Source organism: Trachemys scripta, chromosome 3, assembly GCF_013100865.1.
Source record: "Trachemys scripta elegans isolate TJP31775 chromosome 3, CAS_Tse_1.0, whole genome shotgun sequence".
Taxonomy (NCBI): Eukaryota; Metazoa; Chordata; order Testudines; family Emydidae; genus Trachemys; species Trachemys scripta.
This window is the reverse complement of record NC_048300.1, coordinates 121,495,672-121,523,170: the sequence shown is the minus strand read 5'-3', so window position 1 is coordinate 121,523,170 and position 27,499 is coordinate 121,495,672. Positions and strand designations below refer to the sequence as shown.

The following is a 27,499-nucleotide window of genomic DNA, read 5'->3' as shown; positions in this document are numbered from 1 at the left end:
CCTCATTGCACACCCATGCTATTCCATCACCTTCAGTGGTGTTGCAAATGTGTAGCTAATTGGAATTTAGTAAACAGTGCTGCTGATGTACAGGAAGGAACAGAATCCAGCTCTCACATCCTCTTAACTGTTTGCCTCTGCAAGGCTAACAAGAGGAAAGAATAGTAAAACTTATTTTGTCACTACAGTAAAAGGATCTGACTCTGAATAGACACAGGGAGAGATGTTGGTTAAGAAGTTGCTTTTAAAATAAAAACACTTGGCTTGTGTAGTGGAACTGCACTTTAACTGCTGCATCATTCTGTCACTGCTTTTAACTTTTCATTATTTAAAATTGTTACTGAGTACTTTTGGATTATTGTTTTTCTAGAGCTAAGATATACCATAAATTAATCAAAATAATTTGGGATCAAGAAATGCAAATGGATTAGTTAAAACAAATATATTCTCTCCCCTACCCCAGTATTTCTTTGTAACAATCTACCCAATATTCTTCTTCTGCCAGAAAGTAAATTGTGTTATCCTAAGTAATTTTATTGGTATGCAGTGTCTTGGCTCTGTTTTGAATAATTGGAAATCCAGTGCAACCACAACCTAATATGCCTGGAGAAATGGTCAGTTTTTCCATTAAGTGGCAAGAAATCTCACTTGTGCTTAGCACAGGGTCTCTCTTAAAACATTATTTCTTCCTTCATATAGTGAATACACTGGCCCTTTTATAAATACATTCATAGTAAGTGAGCCATTTTTCTGTCTCCAAAGGGTGTTACAAAGTGGTTGGAGTAGAGCTGTCAGACTGCTTTATAGCAATGGGGAAGACAGTGTGGTAAATAATCCCTTGTCCAGATTTATAGGTGTAATAGTGTTTGTGCAAAGTTAATTATAAAAGATGTCTACAAAGCACAAGTGAGGGTGAAAAACCAAACAGACCTGCATATTCAGGGAATATTTGCAAAAAGATAAAATGTTTTGTCCAGTCAAAATATAACAGTATAAAGCTGCTTTAGAGTGTGAGTCTGCTATGAAAAGTGGCTATAAAAACTGACATTATCTTTCATTGATTTTGTATCAAATGAGTCCAGTTTACAGGTATAGTGTATAACCTGCTCCTCAGTTCTCCAGAGCTAACCCAAATTTTGCACTGTTAGTAGTCAGCCAGAGCTGAATATAAAGGCCCAGCTCTGCCCTCTATTTAAGATAACCCCTCCCATGGTAGGAACTCATTTTATAAATAGTTGATCTGCAGTTTTAATTCAGATCTAGCTCCTAGGGCAGAACTGCCATAAGCAGGTAAGTGAATTAAACCCAAATGGGACAGGAGAAGTGAGAAACCGGACAGACAGAAGAAGCAAGATGGAAAATGCTGGGACAGCTCAGTTCAGTCTTGCCTCTCACATAGGGAGCATTTAAATACAGAGAAAAGGGCAAGAAGGAATAGAAGCGAAATCTTTACTCAGACTTCTCTGGGGTGTGGGCATTTCAGGGCTCTCTCTCACAGGAACCTTTGCAAGTCTGTCTGATGATCGCCTGCACACTAGTTACTGCTTTCCCTGCTGTTATTTTCTGCAGCAGTAAAAGACAAATGCTCTGTCCATAGATGGAATGTGCTATCTCAGGGGTGGGAAAATTTTTTAGCCTGAGAGCCACATCCGGGAATAGAAATTGTATGGTGGGCCATGAATGCTCACAAAATTGGGGTTGTGGTGCAGGAGGGGATGCGGGCTCTGATTGGGGGTGCGGGCTGGGGATGCGGAGTTTGGGGTGTAGGAGGGTGCTCCAGGCTGGGACCAAGGGGTTCAGAGGACAGGTGAGGGATCAGGGCTGGGGCAGGGGTTGCAAATTCCGGCTGGGGGTGCGGGCTCTGGGGTGGGGCTGGGGATGAGTTTGGGGTGTAAGAGGGTGCTCCAGGCTGGGACCAAGGGGTTCGGAGGACAGGTGAGGGATCAGGGCTGGGGCAGGAGGTTGGGGTGCGGGAAGGGGTGCAGGCTCCAGCCGGGGGTGTTGGATCTGGGGTGGGATGGGGGATGAGAGGTTTGGGATGCAGGACAGTGCTCCGTGCTGGGATCGAGGGGTTTGGAGAGCGGGAGGGGGATCAGGGCTGGGGCAGGGGGTTGGAGAGTGGGGAGAGGCTCAGGGGTGCAGGCTCCGAGCGGCGCTTACCTCAAGCTGCTCCCGGAAGCAGTGGCATGTCCCTTCTCCGGCTCCTACACGTGGAGTGGCCCCCGACCCTGCTAGAGCACCGGAGTGGGGCCACGTGGCTGATTCTGGGAGCTGCATGGTGCGGCCCCCGACCCGGCACCACAGAGCGGGGCCATGCTGCGGCAACCCAGAGCCCCGGCTGGAGCGGTCCCCAACCCGGCATCCCGGCTGGAGCGCCGGAGCAGGGCAAGCCCCAGACCCCACTCCCCAGCGGGGAGCTCGCAGGCCAGCTTAAAACAGCTCGCAGACCAGATCCAGCCTGCGAGCCATAGCTTGCCCACCCCTGTGCTACACCCTGGCAGGACCTACAGAACATCTCAGCTCAGTGATTTGTCAACATGACACTGAAAGCTGTTTCCAGGCTCTACTAAGAGGTCCTCCGCAGGTTCTCTGTTGACAGCTGAGAAGCTGGCTCTGAAGACATGCCAAGCTGATGATGGCTCATGGCTCCCTGGGTTGCTTTGTTTTACTGATGAATTTCAATTTCTGTTTTAACTGGCTTTTCAGATATAAAGATGACAGAAGAAATTGTCTGGAATTTGAGAATGGGGCCCTTTTTGTGAAAAAGAAGGAACAAGCAAAATGCTGATTGCATTCTCAGGGACCCAGTGGAAGAAATAAAATAACCCCAGGCAAGGGACAGTGGTGCCCCAGAGTCAAATGAGCTCGTGTTCCACATGGGAGGAGGGGGATACCTAGATGCAGAACTGGGGGGCACGAGCCAAGGCTGTGTTGTTAATCACAACCTCCCTGCGCTTCCTTCCTCAGGAACCACCCACAGTACCACTTTCACCGTAAGCACTTGGGAGACTACAGTGCTGGGGGCCACATAAGAACATGGCTAGAAAGGTCACCCAGTTTGAACCTTCCACAGGTGGAAGTCTGTTTTTTATAGATTACACACCAGGCGTTCTAACAGAGAAAATGATGATCTCTTCACTGGCAAGAAGACTATAACACTCCAAACTCTGTAGGCTTAACATTGCAGTCTGGGGGCACAAATGTGATAACATGGTAGGGCTAGTTTCTGTCAACAGAACAATAAATGACATGGGAGGGAAAAAATGTTAGTGTTCTTTCGAATTTCTACTAGGAGTTTTCATTTTTGAGTGGCTGCATTTCATGCCCCTGGAATTCACCAGCAGATGGCAGCCAAACCTTGAGAGTGTTACTTGCCAGCTACACTTTACCAATCAAGCACAACTGAAACGGATAAAAACCTCATTCCAAACCTCTTACACCTTAAGCCTGTAACTCCAGCTGAGTGGACTCCGAAAACTTTCACCAATGCCAGCCCTCCAAACCAATCAATCAGAGAAGGGGGAAGAGTATTCCCCTCCATCATCCTGCTTTGGTAGCATTTTACAGCACTTTTCACTGGTGTAAATTACTAGATAAGGGGAGAATCAGGCTACCCCAAATTTCAATTTTGGGACAAGCATATGTTTAAACCACATAACAATTCCACTGAGTAAAGAGTCTGCTGCCTCACTGGATGAGCATTTTATTGGGAAAATAGCTGCTTTAAGATGCAAATTTAAGAGAAAAGAACAGAAGGGAGAAGAACACAGGCAACATTGAGATAGGGGAGGTGGCAGTTGCCTTTTCTCTGTGTTGGCCCTAATATTGGCACAAGCATGAATCTAGCCCTTAATGTGCACCCACATTCTGACTAGTAGAGAGGCTGCATACAGTCCCCTCAGTGAAAATTATTCCTGCTAGAAATAAGAATAACTTGAGGCCGGTGCACAGACACCATTGCAGGGTTGGGAGCAGATGTGCAACAAGTGTTGGGGCTGTATTTTATTTCTAATTTTTAATGCAAATTTCATGCAGATAATATCACCAGGGTGCACTTACACTGGCTCCAATGCTAGCAGCACCTGGTAAGTGCTGAGAGGAAGCACACAGTATACTTGGCTGTAAATGTCAGCAGGCAGCAGATTTCCTGACAATCTACTTAACCTACATTATCTCCAGGCACTGTCTGTGCCTGCGATGTTCATATAACTGTTGCAGACCACTACAGCTTGCCACTCTCTAATGCAGTCGTGCAAGGAACCATGCAAGTTACTTGACTAGAGACTGATAAAGTACAAAGACTTGCAACAAGTGTTCACTTCATCCTTCCCCAGGATATCACACAGCATTTCAGCTGCCCCAAGTTAGTAATGGCTGCATTATTGGAGATGCTAAAATAATACTGTATGAACATGTATAATAGGGTATGTAATCTAGCCACAAACGGTCTTACTGCAATTTTAACATATGTCTTTAAGTGATATTTCTCATGTAATTATCATTTTAAATGTCATCTGACCCGGCCAGTGTATTGTAATGTGCAAGTGATAGAGTTTTGTAGAGTTCTGAGAGAGCTTTTTAATAACTAGGGCCAGGAGTTTTAATCTTGGTTTGGGAATTCCGAGCCACGTTCTGGAGCAGCAGGTGCATAGCACCTCTTCAAATCAGGAGCCTTTTATTTAGAAGCCTACATATGGAATTAGGTGCCTCACATTAGGCACCCACATTTGAAATACCTGCCCAAAACACAGCTATAAAATTCTGCCTTCAAGTTTTGTTACCAAGCTGGTGCAGGGGAAGAGATTAGGGTGGAAGAGCTTGCTATATGGGCACTGACAGTTACTGGGGAAAGGCATTCTTTGTTCAAGCCTCAGGAAGGTATTTCTAGCAATGGAGTGTGAAGAAAACATTGGGAACACCTTAGGGTCCGATTCTGCAGCAGCTCCATGCCTTTAACTCTTATTGAAATCATGGGGGAATTCTGCTACTGGGGGCTCTGAAAAAAATCTATTAAATCTAACTGAGCAAGGTTTCAGGCTGCTCATGGCTTTATGCCAGAGTGACAGTGTTTGGCCAAACTCTTCTTGAGAGACTTGAAATTCAACGTCTGTTGACTGTTAAGAAAACAACATAATTAACGTTCACTGCTCTCAAGGGAAACCAGCCTAGTGACAAAGGTACAAATGATCCTGAAAAGTAACATCAACTGCTTCCCTTTCCAATGTCTGGCGTTCTGTGTGAGATTTGTTGTTGGTAACCGGAGGGACATACTTACCCGATGGCATTTTATGGGCAGCTGAACTGCCTCTTCATTGCTGGCTGCCAAGGGAGTGCTCGTTTGTTGCTTCTCGCATTCCTCAGCATGACATGCTGCAGCCAGCTGCCAGCAGGAGATGTATACGGCCAATACATTATTTATGCACTGGAAAAGAACTGCCATCATCTCTGGTACCTGAGCTCTATGGAGAAAAAACAAATCAGCAGTTCCTCTCCCAGACGGCAAAAAGGGAGAACGTCTATCTGTGGACGTTCTGTCCCTGCTTCCCAACATACTGCGACACCTGGGTCCAGATTCCTCAACCGAAGCTTTTTCAAGTCCACCAAGGAACACCTGCAGCGGCTGGTAGATTTCCTTTAGGCATACTTCTTGTTAAGCTAAGTTTCCTGTAAGCGGATTAGTGAATCTGGTTACCAGAAGGCAAAAGAAATAAAAACTAACCAAAGTCAGTCCATTCACTAAATCCAAAGTGCACAAATATTAGCAGCAATAATACTTTTGCACTTCTATAGCACCTTTCCATGGACGGTCTCAAAGTTCTTCCATACTGAGCAGTTACTTAATCAAACTCAACACTCTTGGAAGCTATTATTATACTTCTCCTACAAATGGATAACCTGAGGAACAGATGAGTTAAGTGACATGCTCAGAGTGTCTCAGTGAATAGATGAACCACTGAGAACCGTATCCATTAGTGCTAATTCTTAGGATTGTCCATGTACCAGTTATACTGCTTTGACTATCCCGGTATAGTTGAAGCAGTACAATCCTCCCTAGCATGGATACAGTCATATCAATATAAGGGTGCTTTATACCAGTATAGCTATTCCCATACAGAAAGGGGAATAAGCTATAGTGCTAAAAGAACTTTTATACTGGTTTGACCTTGCCCACACATAGTGGTGTAAACATATTAATAAAAAAACTGAGCCCTAACTGAAATAGTTATGCCAGTGCATAATCTGTGTGTAGACCAGGCCTTAGTCCCACCCTAAGTACAAGACCTCCCCGAATACAGTGTTACTGCAAATCATTACAATGCTGGCAGCCAGTCAGTTGGGAGTACAAATAGTGCATTAGCAGCACATCCCTTGTGAAGCCATGTACTTAGCCTAATTTTTAAGTGCAAGCCTACTATTTTTTTCAGGTATTTGCCTGCAAGGGGGTGAGGGGAGTTTTTGCTCTTAGGAAATGTCTTTCCATTTTTGCATATAGGGAGCACAGATTTTGAAGTCCATGGAATTATGCCAGTTTACATCCACAGAGGATCTGGCCCTTTATGGCGTCATTAGTTTTTGTAGGACTTATTTTGTCTACTAAAACTCAGAACTGTAAATGTAATTAGACTGTAAGCTGTTTCAGGCAGGGATGACATTTCTGTCACTTGTGAAGCAACTAACACACTGGTGGGCACTGTAAAATGTGTGATGTGCTCGCTAGAGAGGTGTGGTTTTGATTTGGGCAAAACCCCACATTGTACTTTGGTTCTGCAGTCTGTGAAAGCCAAACTTGCCAAGCCTGTAGGAAGCAACGACAGATGCCCAAATAATCTTTGGCAGACAGTATGGAGCCTGTCTACACAGGCTTATTGTTCTAAACTGTCCCAGCTAGTGCTAGTGATGAGAGGAGGATCTCTGGATTCGGATATAAAAAGTGTGTGTCTGGAAGCAAGCGTAGCAGTGTTTAGACAGCATATCCCTGAAAGGTGTATGGGACCCCATCTCTGACCTACAACAGGGGCAGCCACTGCAGAAGTCTCATCCCCTGAACAGAAAGGATGAAGTTCACTCTCTCTCCAAGGAAACAAGTCCCATGGAGAGACTAGAAATGGTCCAGCTGCCATAATTGAAGAACCCAGTTCAAAAAAATCAGGAGGAGCTCCGTAACAGAATTTCTTGTGCCCCTGGAGCAGCAGCACAAGCTGAGACAGAGCCACCCAGCCTGTTCCCACCAGGCTCCCCACACACAGTTGTTAAAGCATGTTCCAGTGACAGAAAAATGTGAAGTGATTCAAAAGAAAATAATGGAGCCACTCCCACCTGCCCATGCAAAAATGAATCATACATGCTTAAAAAATAGCCAGATACAAATCAACATCATATAAATTAAATACAAAAGAACAACTCCAGGGGCCTTATCCTCCCTCTGCAGGACACAAAACTCCAAATGGGCTTCAGTGGATGTAGTCAGATATCCTGAGGGGAAAGAATAGGCCCTAGCTGAGTAACGAGCACTGAAGCTGGTAAACGTGCCAGAAAGCTAATAAACTCACTCTTTTTCTGTGCCCACACCCATAAAAATGTTCATATGCCAAGGGGTGTTGGCCAACAGATCACAATTGCCTCCCTCTTCCACTTGAGTAAGCTGCTAGCTGGAAGAATAGCTGGGGTCAGGGCCGGTGCTACCATTTAGGCAAACTAGGCAGTTGCCTAGGGCGCCAAAATTTGGGGGTGCTCAAATCGGTGCACCCAATTTTTTTTACAGCGTTCCTACGCCCTCTCCCTGAGCGCGTGGTCGCCGCTCCACTTCTCCCGCCTCCCAGGTTTGCAGCGCCAATCAGCTGTTTGGTGCCACAAGCCTGGGAGGAGAATTAGAGCGGGGGCAGCGTGCTCGGGGAGGAGGCGGAGCAGAGGTGAGCTGGGGTGGGGAGCTGCCACATGGCTCCCCGGGGGGGGGAGCTGTTTTGGGAGGGGTGTGCCTCAGGGCAGGGGGGAGCTGCTGCAGGGGGGGGATGCCTCAGGGCGGGGGGGCGGGGAGCTGATGCAGGGCTGCAGGGGGCGGGCGCAAGGTAGAAGTTTCGCCTAGGGCGTGAAACTTCCTTGCACGGGCCCTGTCTGGGGTTATATTTCCTTTCTTTCACTTTCAGAATTAGTTGTTGCACGGCCTTAGGCTGGGAGTTGGGACTAGACCAATATTGTTATTAGACCCACGGCAGACGATCAATTGTTCAGAGGGAAGCTAAGATAATTTAAAATGGCATCCATTGTGGTGTCAGGGACACTGCTTTGCAAATAGATTGCAGCAGTTCCCCCCATGCCTGGCATCTTTGAGCCCAGTGCAGGATGTTCTTGTATCATTGCAAGAAAAATTCATCAGACTCCTTGTCTGCTGAACCATCCCTGTCATCTTCTTTCCAGCAACGTGACTAGCCTGACCTGTCAGATAACAGTAAAGCAGAAGTGCCGAGACCGCTTCTCTCTCTTCTTGCTGACAGAGCTCTTACACAAACTGCACGTTACACAACATGGATCAGGGCAACAGCAATTTGAAATTAGTGATATATTAACGTATTTTCTTTTGCATGTTGCAAGCAAGGCATCATGGTTTCTGCCAGCCCCGCACATTGATGGGACATATTTCATCCAAAAAAGAAAAAGACCCTGTAGCTTGAACAGTAGGGAAAGTTTCCTGGCAGGTGAGATCTATTAGATAGTTGAATAGTCTCTTAAGGGAATGGTGGAGACTCATTGCCAAGACCCTTTAAATGTGTACACAATACTCAAGCCTCCTGTAGGGATTAACCCTGCATTGGCAGAGAGATGGACTAAGCCTTTTCTGTTACTAACTTCTCTCATTTTATGGCTGATGTGAAATCTGATCAAAGGATTTTGTGTTTACATTATAGACTTTGGGCCTCATCCTCCTTCCATAGAAGTTAATGGGAGTTTTGCTATTTACTTCAATGGAAGTAGGATCAGAATCTTTATCCCTACTGAAGTTCTTAACTTACGGTACTACACAAAAACCAGGTTCTATATCATCTTGGGATTTTCTTATCTCCTTGCAGCTGCCAATGTAGTCTTAATGAATGATAAATAGTTAATTAAGGACTACATATTGCTTAAAATAGATGAGTTCTTTCCAGTCATTGGATGTCTTAGGGGCACATATGTTTGCATGACAAACCAGCTCTAAAATTTGAGTCAGAACTCCCCATAAAACATAATATCAGCATTGTTAGGCTACTTCCTGAGAACATCAGGATTCCGGGGACTTTGGAAAATGGGTCTCATCTCAGGCAGACATTTCAGAGTTGTCTAAAGTAAAGAGGAAGAAAATGTTAGTGGGACCTGCATTTACATTTTACATTGTAAGTCTTTTCCTATGGAGCTGAGAGGGTGCTGTTAGCCAGAACAAGTCAGGCACACCCTGGAGATCTGACTCAGGTACGTTTCGATCCAGGTCACGCAGCAGGCACCACAGGGTTTAAAGAGAAGGAACGAATGATACTTTTGACAGAGTATCACAGACGCTTCAGAAGAATTGATCAAAGCAGGAACTGCAACCACAATATGGAGCATTCAGCCACTTACTGTACTCAGTGACCACTCAAAATTAGTGCCTGTCATTCTACCACCTGATTTTTGGATAAAGCTGGTCATGTTAATGGCAGCTGAGATGGGAGAAGCAACTGAGTTGCAAAACCCTCCCTCCAACTCCACCTGAACCTGGTGAACTGTCATGATCACGGACCAGTCTTTCCATGGAACAGACAAGAAAACAGGTTAACATATTTCCATGTAAATACTACACCAAAAACATTTATATACACGATGTGGTGGAGAAAATACATCAGACCCACTTCTGCACACACAGCCCTGTCAGGTGGGAAGATGTGCTTGTAAGGGCTTCAGCTTTAAGTCCTCACTTTCTTACAGTTAAAAATGAATTGCCACCCAAAAACTCGATCGCTTGCTGAGGTTGCATTTGTAACTAGAGGTGCATGTTCTGGTGTTCTGGATGTTTTATGTGCTTAGCAGGTTGTATGAGCTTTAGCTATGATTGGAATTTTTATTAGACTTTAAACTTGTTCAATTAATACATTCTGTAGAACTGTGAATTAAGCACTCTTGAAATGTATGAGATTAGCTCCTGAAAACGGAAGTCTTTTATCTAAATATATACAATACGTACAACACAATGTCAAATGAAGCTCCCTTCACCAGCTCAAATACTTGATCCCTGGAGAGTTTTCATAACTCTGCAGTATTGGTCTCTCTCCTGAGACTTCCAGTAAGGGTGCCAGTTCGTGTCAGTTGGCTTCTGTAATGTGGACAACTGCCCATTAGGAACTGGACTTCACTTTGCCCATCACACTCAGTTCTTACAGGCCATCAAAAAGCCGTCAGATGGTAACAATTTGCAGTTGCTGCTGGCATAGGGTGACATTAAGGTGGCAATTCAGAGGTGAATGTCTGAGTATGCCACCCCTTGAGCCATCTAGTCTCTGTTGAAAGAACTGTTACGTAGTTTGCAGCTTCATTTCCAAAACAGCTTGTGAACATCCATTATAAAATGGAAGCTTGGGAACCTGTGATTTATATGTAATACTGATCACCCAGCGTTGTGGGATGCTGAGTGGTTTTGCCTCACAGCACAGTAGTCCTAGCTTAGATAATGGATTTACCCTCTTGTAACTGTAGAAATGGAAGCTGGTCATGTATATAGATGAAAGAAGTTCTCCTGTTACTCATTTGAGAATGTCTGGCCTTGAGCATCCTAAGCTGGGACACACTATGTATATCTGAAACCTCGCTGAAATATGAATGTTGAGAGTTGCTATACTTAGTTATTTTGGCAGTTCAGGGTATCCTATTCAATCACATTTTTGGCTAACAGACCATGTCTTAACACGCACATACATTTGGATGTATGAATAAGCAGAATAACTAGGAAACTTGATTACAATTTTTTTGTAGGTGTCTCTTCAGCAGAAATGTGGTAAACTGTATTGGTAAGAACCCATCAGCTATACTACACAAGGAGATTTAGGAGATATCCTTAGACATTTTGCATGAGCAAACCACAGTGAAATGTTACACTGGGCTTTGCCTGCTGGAGGAATCCTGGAGTCTAAAAGCAAAAGTCTTTTGACTTCTACCTGCCTAGCATAAAGGGGTTACCATAGATTGCATGGAAATAGTCATCAACTAAACACTAATTTTAGACATCTCATGTGTTCTTCCTGACTTTTCCACGTTCTTTTCCTTCTAAAGGTTTACATTTGTAATGGTTCTGTCAGTTTGAAAGTTCCCCTGCTGAAGTAATTTTCAGGTTAATTAATGAGGCTACTTTACAGCATTGTTTGAATCCTCTCAGTGTTGAACTGTTGCTTTATGCAAAGTGACCTAGATTTTGGGTTGTTTATTTTTTAAATTTAGGCTGGAAAAGTCTGATGACATTGGTTATTTCCATTACCGTATCACACAGAGTGCCTCAATCAAGATTGGGGCCCCATTGTCCTGGCCCCTGCATGTATATATTACCTACGCTGCTTGTATTCTCAGTTTCTTGTGGGATGGAGACAGTATAGAACATATCATTATGATTACATTTCATATCATAGGTTCTGTGTCTTCCAACAGAAGAAATCTGAGGGGTTTTTTTAAGCCATTGATTCAAAAATCACATTTAAAAATGAGAAAAGAGTCCTTAGCTAATTTGTGTTAGTAACTTTCACTGCTAGTTTAGATTTACATCCATAGAGCATGACTCCAATTTAGCAGTGATGTTACTGGGGCAAATAGATCCCTTGTTTAACAATTGATTTCAGGCATCAATTTGACTCATTTTGTTTTATTGGCATCTAAAATGCATTGATATGGAATGGCATCTAAAGGCAACATAGCCCAGGGAATGCTTTGCTGACTTATTTCATTCACAGACAAGAGAAGACAACATTTTTAGCCACATGTTGAAGGCACATAATAAAAATATGCAATTTACACTTTCTTCCAAATTCTTCATCCTATGTAAGGGACTCCAAAGAACTCAGTCTCACAGATAATGCTTTCTCACAAATACTGCACATGCATGCCAGGACGTTTATTTTCAAAGCTAGAGACACTGATCCTGTGATAGTGTTTTCATACAATTACCTAAAAGAAAAATATTATGTATGCTGGCAATAACCATCAGATTTTAAATGTTGCCAGAATGAGGGATTATTACTTTTAAAAACATTTACTGTGGATATTATTGTTGCATAAGAATTCTGGGAATACCACAGTATTTTACAGGCTGATTGTATCTAAAGTCCCATTACTCAAATCCTTCACAACAACATTAGTTGTTTCAATCACTATAATGGTTGCACTAATAAATATTTAATTCATTAATGAAAAAATCAATCCCTGCAGTGTCTTGATGCAACAATAACTTTTTTTTTCCTGAATATTAAAAAAATGCAAAACCAAATCACATTTGCTGACCATACATCGCTCTGTGTTGGAAAAGAAGGGCATGAAGTTCACTTGCATGAAAAACCAATGTCTGTTAAATAGTATTTCAGGTCAACGTTATCCTTTGTTGGCCTCTGGAACAATGCTAAACTTCTAAGTTTATCATACCTAGCATTTCTGTAGTGCTGTACATTTTCAAAGTACTATACAAAAACTAACTAATCCTCAAACTACTACTGTGAGTGAGATACCTAAGTATTATTCCCCATTTTATAAATGAGGAAACAGACAGAAAGGAGAAGTGACTTTAAGGCCACACGGAATCAGTAATAGAGCCAAAGTGTGAATGCAGGACCCTGACTCCTAAGTCTGTGCTCATTCCTCCAGACAACACTGCCTTCCACACTCCCTCCATCAATATTTGTAAAACCACCTGAAGTAACAATTTATTGCCCTTAAAGTTTCACTCATTTTCTGTTCAGAATGTTCAGAACGTGTATCTCGCAATCAGCAACAAATATTCTCTCTTTAAGACACTATTTGTTGCCTCTCCTCTGCTTTGGTGCTCTTAGGCTTGGTCTACACTACCCCCCTAATTCGAACTAAGGTACGCAACTTCAGCTACGTGAATAACGTAGCTGAAGTTCGAAGTACCTTAGTTCGAATTAGTTCGAACTTACCTTGGTCCACACGCGGCAGGCAGGCTCCCCCGTCGACTCCGCGGTACTCCTCTCGGCGAGCTGGAGTACCGCAGTCGACGGCGAGCACTTCCGGGTTCGACTTATCACGTCCAGACTAGACGCGATAAGTCGAACCCAGAAGTTCGATTTCCAGCCGTCGAACTACCGGGTAAGTGTAGCCAAGGCCTTAGCATAAGCTTGTCTCAGCTTTAAACACGGTCTTTGCAGCCCTTACCCATAAATGGCTGGATGCTGCAGGGCTGATTCTTCTTTAGATCATTAGTCATAAACTTAGCTCTTTGACACAGGATGCCAGACCTCAAAGGCTGGCATCCAACTTAAGCACACTGCTGGGAATGATGAATGATCTCTGAGACAATGCTGTACATTCCAATGTACCAGGGTTTTCGAAAGGCTGCTGCTGCACTCCACCAAGTACAAGCAGAAGAGGAAAAAAACATAGTAAGTGGAGTAATGTAGGCAGAGAATCCTTTATATAACCATGTCTACTTCCACCAGCTAACCAGCCCTGCTCTCGTCAAGAGGAATAAACATAACCACACATGTTGCAGCCCCTCGGAATGCTTGATGAAGAGATTCCTATAATTTGTAAATATGATCTGGAAAATATTTTGGGATCCTTCTAGGTGAAAGGTACTACATACTGGAAATGCAAGTCACCAGTGCAGACACAAAGTAAAAGAAACCTCTTTGATAGCAGGCATGCATCATGTTAAACCTAATCCTTGGACGCATCAGGGAGGAGGAATCAGTCAGAACTCCTTATTTGCTAGAAACCAGCAGTAGTGACAAGGGTACAGCGTGTTCTTACCTTGTCCTAAAGTTACAGCCGAAATTCAAGCCTCTTTTTTGGTGTCAATCGAGAAGCAAGTGAGTGGCAGCCATTCTCTCTCACACAGCTGGGATGGAGAAAATGGGTGCAGTTTATGGTAAACGCAGTATAACAACCATCTCTGAAAAACTGACTCGTGGAGTTATAATATGCAGGCCAACGAAGCACAGAAAATCAACCTGAAAAACAGAGCTGAGTTCCCCAGCTCATGTTCTCCAATCTAACATGCAGTCACCCTAGACACTTGGGAGAATTATATTCAAAGATAGCCTAGAGATGGGGGGTGGGGGGGGGGGGGAGGGAGGGGTAGGGGGGGGGGGGGGGGGGGGAGGGCTTAGTCTCCGAATGCACAGCTTTTTTAGAAGACAAATATGTAAGATCACCAGGTTGGTAGTTTTATATTTTTATAAGTGGTATCCAAGCTGCATGCTAAATCACTTTAGAGAGAGTACACCAAGCATTCCACCTGTTTTGTTTTTCCATAAAGCTTCATTCTATTTCCGTACATACAAAACACGAATACCCTCTTGGGTATTTTAAAAGGCTATAATTCCAAACTGGAGGTTTTACAAGCTCTGTTTTGTGTGGTTTATGATATCATAAACATCTGAATACAATTACAGGTTGCAACTCTGCAGGATACATTGCTTCTTTTGTAACTCAATGTCTGATGTTCACAACTTTCCAGCACACTTCTTTGATTTGAACCTTTTATTATTGTTATTATTATTATTATTACAAATGTATATTATTTGTATTAAAAAAATTCACACTGAAGCAAAGTCAATTCAATTTCATGACAACTAGGAATATAAAATAAATGCAATGAACTCATAGTTCAGTTTTAACAGTCATTTCAAGAGTGACATGAGGAGAACTTAAAAGCAGTAAACTCTTAGCTCTAGAATGAAAAACAAATATTTTGTTTTGTGTTTTTGCAAACCTATCAGCATGGGTATTGCTGTATGTGGCCACCATACAGCTAAAACAGCAAAGCTTTGTGACAGCATGAAGAGCATATGCAGTAATCTATAATAAAAACTACAAAAATGAAGGATACGTGCATGAAATTATAAAAAAAATAACTGAAGAGAAATAGACACACTTCCACCAATAGTAAACTTGGGAGAATACAAACTAGAACAATTTGAAAAGTATACTACATTACATATATAAAAAGTTCTTTAAATTGCTGTTAAAAAGGACATCTTCAGTCCACATTTTGTGTAATACTTTTTAGTGTCTACACAAGACAGATTTTTAAAAAAATTAAATAGTATTAATTTACTACTAAATATTTAGGAGATAACAGTGCATTAAGGATTTTTTTCATATAGTAATACATATCACTCCTGTGTGGCGACACTTTTAGAAGATTACATATGGCCTTATGTACAATACATTTATTTAATCCTAAAACAATTCTTTGCTTAATGGTGTTTAAGTACCATTACTGAAGATTACAAAGGGGAACTAAGCTTTAATATGTTTATATAAAATATTAGACATATTTGAATACTTCAAGCTACCCCCAACCCTCCCCTCAGAATGCTCTTCCCTCCCCCTCCCCCCAAAAGATACAGTGTCACAGATACAGTGCAGGACTCGCAGCTTTCACAATATTCTTCCTTCATTGTGCAGTTTGTGCTACATAAACTTCACCAATGTAGACTATGCTGCTAATCCCATTCCTCACTCTCCTGTCTTCTCCAAAAACCGGATGAGAAACATTGCAGGATGGTATTTGACTGTCCACTGCTTCACCAAGGGAACAGGAATGAGAAAACAATCAAGTTGATGTCACTTTCCATTTCTAGTTGCCAGTGTGAAATACCTTTTTGAGGGCACACAGAGGTTATGGATATGGTCAAAACTGTGAATAATAATAAGTGTCAATTACCCAAACTGCACAGGTAGAAAAATATACATGATCCTGGGTTCCCATAACATATTACATGATTAACCTCTGAATACAAAGAGCATTTTTCCTCATGAAATTATCTCTGAACAAGTCTCTCTCACCTTGGCTCCCATCCACCCTGAAATTCACACATAGCTCACCAGAAAAGGTCAAATATTCAAACTCCAACTGACAAAGAGAGAGAAAGCGAGCAAACGTGCACAGTAAACATTTTTAAGCAGTAACCACTGCTTTTATTTATTCCCCTTTCTACTTTTATTTTGAAGGCAATGGAGGAGTTAGCTCAGCTTTGCACGTGCACAGAAGCTGCAAGGGGCTAAAGCACAGCAAGCAATTTAGATCTAGCAAATACCGAATTATCTATTCAGTTTAGACAATGGTGCTAGCAGTCATTCTACGGGATGGAAGCTCATTGAATTAAAGCACATTATAATGCTGTGTATCTTTGCATTCCACACATCAATGAACCTACACTATGATTCAGCTTTGTTGGCACTATAAGAGTCCAGCTTAACTACAAGCAGATTTTTGTCCCCCTGCCACCATCAATAATTGGATGATGAATAAAAGCAGGTGGGAGGGGGACAAATGTTAGACATTTATGTTACAATAGCCAAAGGTGTTTTGAGAGGACAGAGGGATATGAAGAAAACAGGAGACAACGACCAGCATGTCCAGAGCCTGGTATCCAGAAAATTGGAAGCCAGTCACAAGAATATCCAATAATGTTGTTGTAGGGCAGGGGCAAAATTCTCCTTCAGATAGACATGGGACTCCCACTGACATCATTAAGAGGTGGGGACTTGCATCTTTTGAGCCCAGATACATTGCAAGCAGGTAAAAAAATGTACTAACAATTAAAATCAGTTCCTGCCAACTAAGCTACGCAGAAGCACAGGACATGTAGTATCACAAAGAATAAAGATGGAAAGTATCCAATAGGAGATGGTTTTATCCTAATAATAATTTATATTTTCCTTCAAATTGCTTCATTTCATTTTTATCACTTCTTGCCCATTCTTTCTTCAGTCACTTTCCAGAGAAGCCTGGTGTCATCGGCAAACAGAGCAAAGTCTTGTGGCAGCTGGTGTGGCCAAACCAGGTTTCCAACTGGTTATAAAAGCAAAACATTTTTGTGAGAGGAAAAAAAGCATTAAAGGTGACTGGGAGCTCACTCTCAATGGAAATACTTATTACTCTAATTGGGATGAAAAAACATTCTCCTCAGACAAAGGATCTACCACCTGCCTAGTTTCTATCACAATTTTAGTGTGGAATGTATAGTGGTTATGTCTAATGTCTTGCATGGATTCAGGATAGAACACAACTAAACATGATATCACACTGTGTAGTGTAAATGTCCGTAATATGCGTTGCTTAAACATAATTTGCTCCTTTCTTGACTTCTTCTCCAGCAATCAATTAAAAAAGACTGGTGCTGTTCATACAGCGAGGAACATTCTAAAGTACATGAATGTCCTTCCAGTTTTAGTGCAATCAAATTCATCAGCCTTATTTCTAAACACAGAAGGAAAATGGAGCTGCTCCAAATTATACATTATGTGTCTCTGAATACCTGTGGCTCCGAAAGTTGGATAATGATCCTCCGATTATGCTTGTGAGCTCTAACTATTTACCTGGGATAGACTGCTAGTAACCCATCCACTTATGGTCCTTAGGCACAATCACAATGTGTTTGCTCTTAGGAAAAAGAAACATTTCAGTGCAACCAATCTGGATTAATCACAGCAATGTGAAGAATAAAGAATTTGCGTATTAAACATGAAAAACGAAGACAATTTTCAACATGCTCTTCAAAACATACAATAAGTTATCTTAAATTTGATGATCTTATATAAAAATGGACAATTATTTGTTTTTTATTTTATAATCCTTTACATTTTTGTTGTCTTATATTTAGATAATTGATTCAGGGAAACTGACAAAGGGAGATTATATAGAGCTCCCACACACATTAAAGAAGTGGTTTTTTGTTTTGTTTTGTTTTGTTTTTTTAAGCAAGGACTAGTATAAGTCCTCAACCACATTCTCTCTTCTACTGAGATCATAGGGCACTAAATATATTTTCCTGGCTATTTTGCGTGCCCAGCCAGAGAAGACGTTCTGTTACATTCCATTCCTCTGTTCCAATGGCGCTCCAAAAGCATCCCCTTTTCATGTAAGTATCATGCTTTAGTTTAAAATAATGCTTAATTCAGCATTACTCAGAACATGGTCATAATATGTATGGGATTCAATATGAAAGATTTAGGAAACATTCACAATCTTCTGTTTGGTGTACAGTCCAGTACCATGAAGCACATTAGCTGCTGCAGAGACTTGGGTTGGGTTTTTTTTGTTTTTGTTTTTTCCCTAAGACATCGCCTGAAAACTAGACTAATACAAACAGAATAGTAAAATACTCTGGAACAGTAAAATTTGCTGTTCTTGACATCCATGAGGAAAACAGTAATATCCTGTGAAAAAAACATAGTGCTTTTAAAAGGTGCATTATACCTGTATAGCTAAACTGGTTTGCCTAGTATAAAACTAACTATATACAAGCTTGAAAGCCTGGGAGTTCAAGATTTTAAAACTTTAAAATCCCATTAAAGAGATTTGAAAAGATAGATTTATGGCAATCACTACAGCATGAGAAAGGTGCACCAGGAATCCTTCAAAAATTCCATAGGTTAAAGAAGTTAAGTGCTGGGTTCAGATCAGACGGTTTCATTAGAGTTACCACAATGGAACACATGCGAGGGAAGCGCGCAGGAGGGCGGGGGGCACTTCACAAGAATCTCCTTTATGGCAATAAAGAAGGAACAGAGTCATTGAAAAAAAAATCTTCAGTAAATAAAGTTTTCCTTTTATAATTGTGAATTTTAAATCTGTATCACAGTTTGCATTTTTGGTTCTTCTCATTGTTAGGAACTTCATATTGCTGGAGTCTTTTGACTTTTAGTCCATTCCTTTCTAAGCGCAGTCTATTAGGTCTCAGTACCTATGAGACTGATGAGACTGATGATACTGAGAGCTCTGTTGAGATGATGTGGAATAGCCCATTGTACTCTGGGACTGAGAAGATCCCTGAATGTTGCTTTGGTAACTCAGGCGTGAACTGGAGTGCTGGAGAAAAAAAATGGAAAAGAATTAAATTAAAACAGCCTGTTAGGACAATGATGCAGAGGCTCATTCAAATCAACTCTAAGAGGCTCATTCAAATCAAAATGCTGGGTGAAAGAAACTGAACATCATTCCTCTTTAAGGGCCAACAGTATGATAATTAAATCATTATTATTAATATAGCATCCAAATGGTGTTAGGTGTTTGACAGGCATGGGAAAAAGACGCAAGTTACAATCCAAGACCATTTTAAAATGATTTTGAAGTGATTGAACCCCATTGCTAACTCTTAATCTTTGTTGTTTCTTAATCCCATGTCTATCTATCATGATTTATTTTTAATAAATATCTATTTTTATTTGTTATTTCTATGCCACTATTAACTAAATAACAAATATAAGTGACTGCCAGCTCCAAATTCTCATTCTCTACATTGGGGGGTGGGGTGGGGAGAGATTAGGTGTGCTAGAGAGGCAATGTATTCAGTTCCAGAGGAGATGGAATAAGAGTAGGGAAGAAGTGGGGGGATATGACTTAAAAGATACCCCAACATCTGACTGGGGAGAGACTTGTTGATAAGTTCCAGTAATAATATCATTCTAGAACACGTCTTGATTCCTATTCTGGTGCTCCATCTACTAAAAACAAAGACATTTACACAGAGATGCCAGTGAGTGCATGTGTGCAAGACCTTAATATTTAATTCCCTGAATTCACTCTTTAAATTGCCAGAGTTGTGAAACAAGGTTTTGCAGAAACAGGAAAAAATGTTTGTTATTTATTAATCTTAATACTTTGTATGGAGCAGATCTCAATGAAGAAACATCAGCTACTTTAAGAATTTCAAAATACTTGTACAGTATTTTGCAGATTCATAATAAAATAGTGACTTAATCTGTTCATGCCTTCCAGTTTCCTTGCCAATAAACAGTTAAGACCTGGTAGTATGTATTGTATAAAACATATGTAGCCCTTTTCATGTAAAATATTTCAAGATCCTGTTTAAATGATCAAATCTGGCCTTCAAATCAAATAAATGCCTGTGTACCCCGGTCTTAGATTTTGTTTTACAGAGCTCTGATCCTATTGCCTTAACATTTAGCATCCAGGCATTCAACAAAGAACAAAAATAAACAAATGCTCTGTCACCAGCTATGATAACAACAAGGAGTCTGGTGGCACCTTAAAGACTAACAGATTTATTTGGGCATAAGCTTTCATGGGTAAAAACCTCACTTCTTCATGCATCTGAAGAAGTGAGGTTTTTACCCACAAAAGCTTATGCCCAAATACATCCGTTAGTCTTTAAGGTGCCACCAGACTCCTTGTTGTTTTTGTAGATACAGTCTAACACGGCTACCCCCTGATACTTGACAGCTACGATAAACATTAATCTAGATTCCACTAAAAAGATGAATAAATGAAAAAATGAAAAGGGTCAGAAAGTTAGACAAAAAACAAGCAAACCAAGAATTTACAGTTGTCATTCTTAGAAATCATAAAATCATAGAATATCAGGGTTGGAAGGGACCTCAGAAGGTCATCTAGTGCTCAAAGCAGGACCAATCGCCATCTAAATCATCCCAGCCAGGGCTTTGTCAAGCCTGACCTTAAAAACCTCCAAGGAAGGAGATTCCACCATCTCCCTAGGTAACCCATTCCAGTGCTTCACCACCCTCCTAGTGAAAAAGTTTTTCCTAATATCCAACCTAAACCTCCCCCACTGCAACTTGAGACCATTACTCCTTGTTCTGTCATCTGGTACCACTGAGAACAGTCTAGATCCATCCTCTTTGGAAACCCCTTTCAGGTTTATCAAATCCCCCCTCATTCTTCTCTTCTGCAGACTAAACAATCGCAGTTCCCTCAGCCTCTCCTCATAAGTCATGCTCCAGCCTTCTAATCATTTTTGTTGCCCTCCGCTGGACTCTTTCCAATTTGTCCACATCCTTCTTGAAGTGTGGGGCCCAAAACTGGACACAGTACTCCAGATGAGGCCTCACCAATGCAGAATAGAGGGGAATGATCATGTCCCTCGATCTGCTGGCAATGCCCCTACTTATGCAGCCTAAAATGCCATTAGCCTTCTTGGCAACAAGGGCACACTGTCGACTCATATCTAGCTTCTCGTCCACTGTAACCTCCAGGTCTTTTTCTGCAGGATGGCTGTGATGAAGGATGGCTGTGATTAAATAATATAAATGATTGTTCCCCACAGATTTAAATTCAGAAGATAAGTGAGCCCAAAAGCAAAATATTTTTCCTTCTAATTTTGAATTATATCTAATGGAGTAAGATTAATGCCATAAAACTAAAAGAAGGCATTTAACTAGGCTATGCTTACTTTAGTCCCACAAAAGAGAATTTCTGTTTTGACTCCAGATTTGGACAAATTGCAGACATTCCATTCTGGATATAAGACAAACAGTCAGCTAGAACTGAGAAAGAGAGAGAGAGCTACAGCTAGCCAGATACAAGTATAAAAATGGATAATCAGATTATACTGTTTAACAGCTGATTTAATGGGAACATACAAATAATTAACAGCACAGGGGTCAAAATAAAGCCTGGCGTGGAGGGGTCACTAAAACAAATGGCTACAGGCTGTGCAGAAAAGAATCACAAGAGCTACATTTAATTTTCCAAAAAGGTAAGACTAAAATTAAGAAAATCCTGTAATGGGAAGGCTTGCCTAGAACTCCAAGACATCCTGAAGGATCCCATGGTCAATAACATCAAAGGCAGCACAAAAATCCTCAAAATATGGACAGAAACAAGCCAGCCATAAATACGGACTTTCCGAGATCTCAATCCACTCTGGAACTTTTCAAGAAAGAAATGTGACTGAGTTGTTGCTACTCCTAAATTGCCATCACCACCTTTAAAATCATTTGCAATAAAGAAAGAAAACTAGAAGTGGAAGGAGAATGTCTAGCATTCAGAAATCAATTATCTGGGAAGGGGGCTTGATGGGTCAGGAAGTCAAAGCAGCTCTAGAGTAAAAAGAAAGGTTTAAAAGAGGCATTCACACACGAAAGCTTATGCTCCAATACATCTGTTAGTCTTAAAGGTGCCACAGGACCCTCTGTTGCTTTTCATCAAGATGATGTCCTTACTAAAAGTATCCAGCAATAGCATTTAGAATCCTTGCAAAAAACATAACTTTAAGTGATATCCAAAAAACAACAACGAGCAGTCCTTGTGGCACCTGAGAGACTAACAAATGTATTTGGCCATAAGCTTTCATGGGCTATAACCCACTTCATCAGATGAATGGAGTGGAAAATACAGCAGGTAGGTATAAATACACAGCACACAAAAGCTTATGCCCAAATACATTTGTTAGTCTCTCAGGTGCCACAAGGACTCCTCGTTGTTTTTGCTGATACAGACTAACAAAGCTGCTACTCTGAAAAGTGATATCCAATCTCTTCTCATTCTGACATATTTTCAATGATCTTTTTGATAAGAAACAAAGCTTTGTTTTCAGGAGTATGTTTTTTAAAATGAAAAATATTTATCTGGTGATGCTCAATTAATCTTGTCTGAAATGTTCATGATGTCCCCAAGTATTTGTAAGTTTGGTTCATACAATGCTTTGAATTATTTCATATATGTCACTTATTCAGTGGAAAAAATATTTTAATTCTAATAAACCAAGATAAATGTGCAGCTTCAAAAAGAATACAGAAATATTGTTTTCATTTAATATATTCTAATATTGCTATAGTGGAAAGCAACAGACCAGTTTATTGCAAATAACCCCCCAAATGTTTCATTTGAAGATTCACTTTTGAATTCACTCACAGGAAACATTTTAGAGATAAAATGGGAATCACCATTATTAGAGTGTCTTGCTTAAGCATGAAGCGTACTGACTCACTTATAGATCTATGTTATAGCGTCACAGAAATTGTTGATCTTTAAGATTAAAAGAACAGTTATCAAGGTATTAAGACAAACAACAGAATAAGAATTATCCCATCTATCATTATCACATGGAACAGAAAGTGGCAGGAATTAAATCAAAGAACCTGTGCTGTTGACTCAGCATATTTTTCTAGGGTCTGCTTCTCACCTGGGATCAATCCTCCAAAGTGCTGACTACTCTGGACCCAATCCAGCAAAACACTTCAGCATGTGAAAACAGTCCCACTGACTTCAGTGGGGTTACTCACATTCCTAAAGTTATGCACATGTTTTAGAATGATATTGAAATTCTGAGAACAAAGGAAACGTTATTGAAATCTATATAAATATCAAAGAGTGAAATCCATCTATAATGAATTCTGATACAATGAAATGTTTTTTAAACTGAAGTCGAACTAAAGTCCACAGTTCTACTAATAAATTAGAGCAAGCACAATTCCATTATAATGAACTTCACTTAAAGTAAATTTATTCTGTGGAAATATTTCACTATAAAATTCTACAGTGGAATACACCTTGCCCCTAACATTAACTAAAGTAGTAACAATCAGAGTCTGTACCTGATAATCTGAAGGCATGACAGGCCCGCCTGAGTTAGTGCCTGAAGGCCCTATGCGTGGTTTCTTATTTGGAGGCACCTGATTGAGGCTGGAGTCCTGGCTGTGCTGAAGTCCTGCCCCAGTGCCGCCTCCTCCTGCTCCACCTCCTCCTGCAGTCCCATTTGTCTGGGTACTGTTTTGCTGCTGCTGCTGTTGCTGAGGTGCTGCTTGCGGTTGCTGCTGAGGTGCTGTTTGTTGCTGATGTTGATTCTGTTGCTGTTGATTCTAAGAGAAAGCACAGCTGGGGATGGTCACTTTTTTCCTGAATTATTTATTTACATTTGGTATCACAAACTCTTCAGAATCCCTAAACCACAACTTGGGTGAGAACTAGCCACAGGACAAAGCACAGCTGGACTGTAGTGAAGAGCACCAAAGTAAGTGAAATATCTGTCCTCAGTATGCTGCTATTTGCTCCAGGTAGATATTTGTGAACTGAGGAGGGAGGGATGAATTTCAAAGTTACTTAAACTTTGTGGGTTTGAAATTTCAGAATAGAATAAAATTGTTTGTGGTTCATTTTTAAAAATAAGGTGCACTGGGGGAAAAAAGCAACTTGAATGACAATCTAGTACCTCCTAACCCTAGCCAGCCAATCCAGATCAGCTTAATAATGAGAAGGATGGAAGGAACTATCAAGAAAATGGTGGTGGTCACATCACGAATGAGTGCAAATAAACTGCGGCAAGGCAGCTAGAGAGCAGTGGTGAGCAACAGCAAATAAAGTAACAATACTTTGCACTTCAATGGCACCTTCCACCTAAGAATCAAAACAACTTTCCAAACATTAATCAAGCTTCACAGCAACCCTTTTGTGAGGCAGGTGGCAGTATCTCCATTTTACAGATGGGTCAATTGAAGCACAGAGAGATGAAATGAGTTGTCCAAGGTTACATAGTAAATCTGTGGCAGAGCTGGGAATAGATATTCCAACTCCTGAGTTACACTGCTATGCTTTAACCACCTTGCAATGAGAGAGATGCTGGGAACAGGCCAAGCATGGTGCCCTCGACACAGGGTCAGAGAGTCTTGGTGGTAGCAAGAGGAAGAGAGTTTGTTAGAGCAGACTGCCTGGAGATAGGGTTGCAGGCCAGTGTTTTCTGGGGCTGAAGGAAGGATGTGGTGGCAGAGAATGAGGGGAAAAGGTAGCTGAAAGAAGGGAGGGGGAGAGAGATGCGAGATAATTGAAAGAGACTCTAGTGCCTGGTAGCAAATAAAAGAAAGGGGAAGGAGCCAGAAAGCAGAGAGAAAAAGGGCAGAACACATGGATGCAGAGTGTAGAAGCTGGAGAGCAAAGGAGACTCTGGTGGCCAGGCAGCAGAGACCTAAGGACTTGAAAGAATGGAGGGTGGAGTGTGATAAGCAAGAGTTCCACAGATATCCAGCTGTAAAGAAACAGAACCATCTGGCATTCTAAAGGTTCTTATTGCCGGGCATCCATGCAGCCAAGGGGATTACAACAGTGACCATTTTTATTTGTTGTTCATATAAGATATAAAACTTTCTCTTTAGAGAAACAAAAACAAATCTTTATTGCAGACTGAGTTTCACCAGCCAATAAATAAAAACTCTAAAATGTTGCTCAAAATATTTGAGCACTTTTTGGTAAATACTTTAAAACTTTATAAAATTCTGAACTCATTTCAGTTCTTCCAGGGTCTTGGGGGTGAGGGGTCCGCTTAACCAGACAACAATTTATCAGAGCTTAAATGTGGTCAACCTTTATGGAAAACTTAAATAATTTGCTTCCCATAAGTCATAGCAACCAACTGCCTTCAGCACAAACTTCTTGGCAGACTCACTAATCACAAGCTATTTAGCATCCTCAAACTAAAGTGTGCATCGATTGCCATTCATCACGACAATGTCACAAGTTACACTCCAGATGAAATTCACAAGAATGTATTTATTTAGGACTGCACAAAGACTCATACTGTCTTGCATCTACATGGAGGGCTTATGTCTCCCTTTCCTATCTGCTAAAGTCAAAAATATATCCTACTTCCTGTGTGCATCATACAAGTCACACCCAGCTTCTATGTCAGGGGAGATCAACAAGTTAACTTACGTTTTTTTTTTTTTTTTTTTTTTTAAGTTAATGAAGTTTAACTTTTTTTTAAAAACGAAGTTATTTATCTCACAGAGGTAGATCAAACCATTATTAAAGATCCAAATGAACTGTCATATTTAAGACCCCATTTGTATCATAGTGCTGAGATTGTCATTTTTTTCAATTAATTATTTGACATTTTGTGATTTTTACATATGGGTGCTTGGGTCTGAGCTGAATCATTTTCACTATGAATCCCCACAGCTGCCAAGTTGAAACCTGGGCTGCATGAAAAATAGAGAGAACTCTCTCAACTGGGGCTAATGATTTGTTTCACGGGGGTATGGATCGTGGAGTCCATGTTTTTTCTGGCTTTGGACAGGTGAGGCATGGAGATGATTACCTAGCTAGTTTGAGAAATCTGTGTAGTGCAGCTATTGTTCCTTTTGCTTTTGAAAGAGGATGAGGCCTAGTCTACACTAGAAAAGTTTGCCAGTATAGCGATTGTGGCAACTCCCCTAGTGTAGACAGCAGCTTATCCTAGCAAAAGAGTGTTTCTGCCATTACCATTTTTAACAGTTATCTGAATGACGTAAATTATATCAATGTGGAGAATGAGGGCTATAACTGTGTTATTTTGTTATGAACATTATATGTACCTCAGTTCGCCTGCCTGATATTATTCTGTCTGACTACATGGAGTTGAATTTAGAAGGGGTTGTAAGGAAGAGCAAGCAGAGACCAAAACAATGGTCAGAGACAAGCTCTGGATAAACAAGTTCAGAGGGACAATAGCTGGGCGATTAAATTGGGAAGACGCTCTTCCAAGATGCCGGCTAAAAGCGACACACTGTTCTGCGAAAGCCAGAGACTAGATATCAAAACGACCATAAATAGTTCAAAGCAACCCGTGGAGAAGGGAAGGGGTTGTGGGAACTGCTACTAGAGGTGACACATTTTGAATTCAGCGGCACAGTTTGCAGAGGTGAGGTTACCTAGGTTGAGTGGAACCCTCCTAAACTTGCATGGAGAGGAATAAGTGTAGGTAAGGCCAGACACATGTACGTTTTTGTTGTTTTCACCCATTTCTCTGATCACAGGGTATCTTTGGGTGAATCAACAATACTTTTGTTTGGAAGGAGCTGTTCTGAGTCACTTTAATAAGTTGCTGGTCACAGACTCCTGGAGGAAAGTTTTCACCCACTAAGGTGAGTATCTTCCCACTGAAGGGAACTTTGTCACTGCTCTGATTATTGCAGCATTTGTGACAATACAATTACGTTGTGCCTGCACTCTATTAGAAAAGTAAATCTGACATTCAGGAACTGCATAACTCAATGGGATGAAACTTGTTATATAGTAAAGGTGTAAGGACAGCAGCACATTCACCTACACTGCCGCCCTCATTCATTCTACTGTTTTAGTTAGAAAAAAAATCTAGCCATGTGTCTGAAACAAGGGGAGGTTTACTTAGGAAAAAATCATTGGGCTTTGTTTCTGTGAATATTTATTTAACTTTGCTGACTAATGAAAATTTTGGAGAAAGGATGTTTTGATTAAAGATTTACCCTTCCGTTAAAGTATAAGACCTCCAGATACACCATCTCAAAGACCCCCTGTAAGTCTTTCAGCAAAACCAGGAAAGACCAAACTTGACATTCCTGATGTTAATATGTTTTTAAAAAAAATATTGTAAGCCTTTTTTATACATCATAAAGCAGCAAAACATGGTACAAATCCATTTTTTAAAAACACCCTTCACTGGTTACGTTTAACAAACTTTTCTTGTTGTGGAAACAGATTCAATGAGTAATACATAGTTTTAAATGTCATTTTTTTCTAAATTAATTAGATATGCTGCAAAATCTTTATTTATAGCAC

At 41.0% G+C, this 27,499-nt stretch overlaps 1 protein-coding gene and 1 long non-coding RNA gene across 9 annotated transcripts in view; both read right to left on the bottom strand.

Moving 5' to 3' along the window:
- Window positions 1-14,272, bottom strand: part of LOC117875031 — a 38,475-nt gene extending 24,203 nt beyond the window's left edge. The window contains exons 1-2 of one of the 2 annotated variants that reach the window (XR_004645168.1): window positions 13,972-14,272; window positions 5,276-5,459 (exon numbers count right to left, since the gene is read on the bottom strand). This is a non-coding gene — a long non-coding RNA (uncharacterized LOC117875031). The remainder of the gene's footprint in view (window positions 1-5,275; window positions 5,460-13,971) is intronic. The other variant, XR_004645167.1, reaches the window with a different exon arrangement.
- Window positions 14,273-17,769: 3,497 nt separating this feature from the next.
- Window positions 17,770-27,499, bottom strand: part of CDK19 (cyclin dependent kinase 19) — a 223,742-nt gene continuing 214,012 nt past the window's right edge. For all 7 annotated transcript variants that reach the window (XM_034765874.1, XM_034765867.1, XM_034765872.1 and 4 more), the window contains 2 exons: window positions 23,530-23,793; window positions 17,770-19,042 (listed from right to left, as the gene is read on the bottom strand). In XM_034765874.1, coding sequence (XP_034621765.1) covers window positions 18,911-19,042; window positions 23,530-23,793 — 396 coding nt within the window. In that variant the 3' untranslated portion in view covers window positions 17,770-18,910. The remainder of the gene's footprint in view (window positions 19,043-23,529; window positions 23,794-27,499) is intronic.